The following is a 4516-nucleotide window of genomic DNA, read 5'->3' on the forward strand; positions in this document are numbered from 1 at the left end:
TTAATAAGAGATTAGCAATGGATAAGTGGCAATTTAACAACGGGTAAGTGACATGTTATCGAAAAATTAAATTTCTAGCCCGTGGGCTTGTGGGTCGCATATTCGGCACCTCCTTAAGACCGGTCCTGGTCATGTCTCAAAACTTATTAACTTTTTCTAACATCTTGTACAACCTAATAAATTTATTGTTAAAAAAATAGGATAACTATATTACATTTTATTAAATATCAATTGTTACATGAAAGAATTTTCTTTAGTTATACTTTTCAGTTTATAACATGTCTTGCGCCTGCTTGAATGATTTTCATAATCGTCACTTATTCAATTCTTTTCATGGATGGATAAATAACTTGATAATTTTCAAGAATAGGACATGTTAACTAAATGAAATTAAATGCGAAAAAATGACAAGCAACCCAAAGACTTGATGAAATATTGCAAAGCCATCAGAGCCATCAAGGTCAAAGCCCAAATTTGAATTATATTAAAGTTTCGTCGCTGGTCCCTCCCAAGTCCATCGCTAAAAGCAATTAATTAGGTAGAGATTGATGATTCCGTCGTTGAAGACCTGTTAATAGTAGTCTCTAGTACAAGTTGTTCTCATTATTAATATTCATGTCTTTTTCAAAAATTACGAATACCAAATATTGCTCCAGCAATTCAGCTATTTAAGAACTTAAGTGCTCATTTAACGAGTGTATCATCTATGTCTACAATGGAAATCTATCTCATCACTTCCATAGCCCTTGCCACTGTAATCTTCTTTCTTTTTAAGTTTATTGCAACCCGTAAGACACCCAAGAGAAACCTCCCTCCTGAGCCATGGGGACTTCCCATCATCGGACACATGCATCATTTGAATGGTACGTACGATTGTTTCTCCCCGCATGTACACACATAACTTCCACTCATGCAGCACGTTATTCTGTTTGTTTATGACTAAAAAAATACACATCTTCTGACAAACTTATATAGGTACGTTGTCACATCGTGGTATTACAAACTTAGCCAGGAAGTATAGTACTTTTTTGCATCTACGATTTGGCGAGGTCTCCACAATCGTGGTGTCCCCCCCAAAATTGGCGTAGGAGGTTTTGACAGCTTATGATTTGACGTTTGCCGATAGGCCCCATAATTTAACTGCTGAAATTGTTGTATATCACAGCACAGATATCATCTTTTCTCCCTATGGTGAGTACTGGAGGCAATTGCGTAGGCTTTGCACCATGGAGCTCTTGAGTGCCAAGAAAGTGAAGTCTTTTCCGTCTCTTCGTGAGGAGGAGTCATGGTATCTTGTTCAAGATATTCGATCATCAGGGTCAGAGAGACCGATCAATCTCTCATACATCATTTTCATTCGGTGTAACTATATATATATCGTTGGATGAAATACTACAGGATGTGTTTGGAGCTGGTGCGGACACGTCAGCTGCTACAATTGAATGGGCTCTTTCAGAAGTGATAAGAAGTCCCAGAGTACTGGAGAAACTACAAACTGAATTGAGGCAAGTGCTAAATGGAAAAGAAAAGATCCAAGAAGAAGATATTCAAGATCTCAGCTACTTAAACCAAGTAATCAAAGAAACATTAAGGTTACACCCTCCGATACCCTTAGTTATGCCAAGAGAGGCTAGGGAGACATGTGTTTTGGCTGGGTACGATATTCCAAAGAAAACCAAACTTATTATCAATGTCTTTGCAATAAACAGGGACCCAGAATACTGGAATGATCCTGAAAGTTTTATACCAGAGAGGTTTGAAAACAATCCCACTAATATCCTCGGTGAAGACTATGAGTATCTACCATTTGGGGCTGGGAGAAGAATGTGACCTGGAATTGGCCTAGGTTTAGCCAATATTAGGCTCCCTCTCGCTAATATACTTTATAACTTCAACTGGAAACTTCCCGATGGGGAAAAGAATGAAGATTTAGATATGTCGGAGTGCTTCGGCGCTGCTGTTCATAGAAAATCTGGGTTAATTTTAGTACCAAGCTTTTAATACTATTGTCAAAATCAAGTATTTCTGTAGATGCCTTGGATTATGAAATTGCAAAACTTATTTTAACCATTGTTTTGTCTTCTTAGTAGGTATACTGTGTAGTTAAAATGGATAATGATAATTACATATTTTCCAACACACGGTTCCTTTCTTTTTGCCGGGTGAAGTAGAAAACGATCTTTTATCTTCAAATGCAACATTTTTGTATCCTTTTTAATATTTATTTTGTTATTTATTTTTATATAGATTGTGTGTTGTGTTTGTTATGGTTTGGTGCATGAGGTTTTATTGTGTGTATTTTATGTGTTTGAGTGGGGCTAATAAAGTGGTAAAAGTAAGAAACATGCGGGTTATATCCGACCCAAATTCAAATGGTTGATCCGGTTTTTTGTGTAGATGTATAAATGATACTTTGGGTGGAAACTGTAGATACATACACACACATTCTTCTTCATACATATATTTCTCTCTCTCTCGTTAGTAGGGTTAGATGTTCTTGAGTTTTACTTTCTGATCTTTGTTCGTCGAGTTGAGAGCAGGTTAGATGAGTGGTTTGTAGTGAGGTTCCTTGCAGAGAGCACAATTTATTGTAGTGAGGTTCAGTTGTAAGTTTTCTTGAAAACCAACTGGTTCTTAATCAATAAGAGCTGTTGATGTTGTGCAATCTTGTGTGTTCATGTGTTTGTGTTTCTTTTGATGGTACCAAAGTCGAGTTACGATGATTTGTGATATGTTTTCGTCTAGATTAGGTTAGGGTTTTCAGATCAAGTTAGGGTTTCAGGTCTTGTGTGAGGATCTAGTTCTGGTTCTTTCGTATTTTTTCCTCCTGGGTTTCCTTGGATCTGTTATCAGATTTAGGGTTTGGTTCTTTGATCTGTTATCAAATCTAGAGATTGGTGGTCACCAACCTAGTTGTTCTCTTGTCACACACTTGAAAGTAAACGATTGGGTTAGTAGTAAACAATTAGGGTTAACTTTTTGTTAATCCTAATGGTCAACACTATCACATCGGTCAACGTTAAGCGTGTGCAAACAAGGTTTTAAAATCAGGTTGGTTCTTGCATTTGAATGCCGTTTCATGCTTATCGGTGAATCTGATATTTAGATTCATCAGAAATACGTTGCTGCTTGCTTTGCTTTTTATTTGTGGATCTCTGTAAGTCTCACATGCTTTTTTTGCTGTATTTCTTTTGGTGTTTTTGATAAAGAATATACTCTACAACTCTCGTTTAGACTTCGTCGGCTAATTTTGACTTTATTTTTGTTATTATATTTTTAAGAGGCCGGGACTGGAAAAGTCCGTTAAAAATTCATAAGTTCTTCATCCGACGTCCGTTTTTGTATGTCTTTTTACCGTTGTACTTCTATTGTCGAGATCTTCGATTCTCATTTAGGTTGCGTCGGCTAACAGTCGCTCGATCTCTATTTCGAGTTTTTAGTTGTCTACTGTTATATCTGAAATTTAGAAAAATCATAACTTCCTCATACGAAGTCAGATTTGAACGTTCTTTTTATGTACGTTTACGGTTTAATGATATCTACGACTTTCATTTAGATACCTAAGGATAAAAATCATTTTATTGAAATTTTGCGTTTTATGCTTAACAAAATTTTTACCGGTTTGTTGCGGATCTTCGATTGGTCACAACTTCTTCGTTATAACTCGGATTTTAGTGTTCTTTATATTTTTGAAAACCTTGTTACGATATCTACCACTTAGTACATCCAAATTGATATTTTTGAACATTTCATTTTTGATGCTATTCTTATTATTTCAAAAATAGGTTACAATACTTGACTTTAGATTTACATCATCCCGCCGTTAGCGAGAATTTCGTCCTGAAATGATTTATAGAATAAGTATTTATGGACCAGGGAAGAGATGCGGGTACTTTTGTTGCATATGATCTCCTCGCTCCCAAGTGAAATCAGGTCTCCGCTTGGCATTCCAGCGAACCTTCACTATTTGTATGCGTGTTTGCTTTGTTCGTTTTATTTCCCTATCCATGATTTCAACGGGTTCTTCCATAAAGTTGAGGCTCTCGTTGATTTCGATCTTGTCGAGTGGGATAACAAAAGTCTCATCTGACGACCACCTTCTGAGTTAGATACCTGGAAGGTAGGGTGTATGTTATTGGATTTTCGAGGTAGTCGGGGTCTATAAGTTACTGGATCAACTCTAGCAAGAATCTCAAATGATCTTACGTACCTTGATTTAGCATTCCAAGCTTTCCGAAGCGTATTCTACCCCTCCGGATGAGACCTTTACTTGACGAGGTCACCAACCTAGAATTTCTAAGGGTTTTCCCCTATAGACGACATTAGTTTTTCTGCCTGACCCCGAGAGCTTCACGTCGCTCCTAAATCTGTACTTTCTTCTCGGTAGTTTCTCGAATGAATTCTGGACCAGCGAAAGTGTTGCCTAGAAATTGGACCTTTAGGTAGTTGTGTGACGCCTACTGTAATCCAATGCAGGGAGGATATGTACTTGCGACCAAAGCGGGCTTCGAATGGA

At 37.2% G+C, this 4516-nt stretch overlaps 1 protein-coding gene across 1 annotated transcript; it reads left to right on the plus strand.

The window, feature by feature from the left end:
* The first annotated feature begins 709 nt into the window (after positions 1 to 709).
* LOC144998507 (germacrene A hydroxylase-like) lies at positions 710 to 2267 on the plus strand. The gene is made up of 4 exons (XM_078958253.1): positions 710 to 863; positions 976 to 1084; positions 1166 to 1288; positions 1399 to 2267. Exons 1-4 carry the CDS (start codon positions 716 to 718, stop codon positions 1460 to 1462), a joined length of 444 nt encoding a protein of 147 aa, XP_078814379.1. The 5' UTR covers positions 710 to 715; the 3' UTR covers positions 1463 to 2267.
* Positions 2268 to 4516: the final 2249 nt, after the last annotated feature.

Source organism: Lactuca saligna, chromosome 5, assembly GCF_052625555.1.
Source record: "Lactuca saligna cultivar CGN05327 chromosome 5, ASM5262555v1, whole genome shotgun sequence".
NCBI lineage: Eukaryota > Viridiplantae > Streptophyta > Magnoliopsida > Asterales > Asteraceae > Lactuca > Lactuca saligna.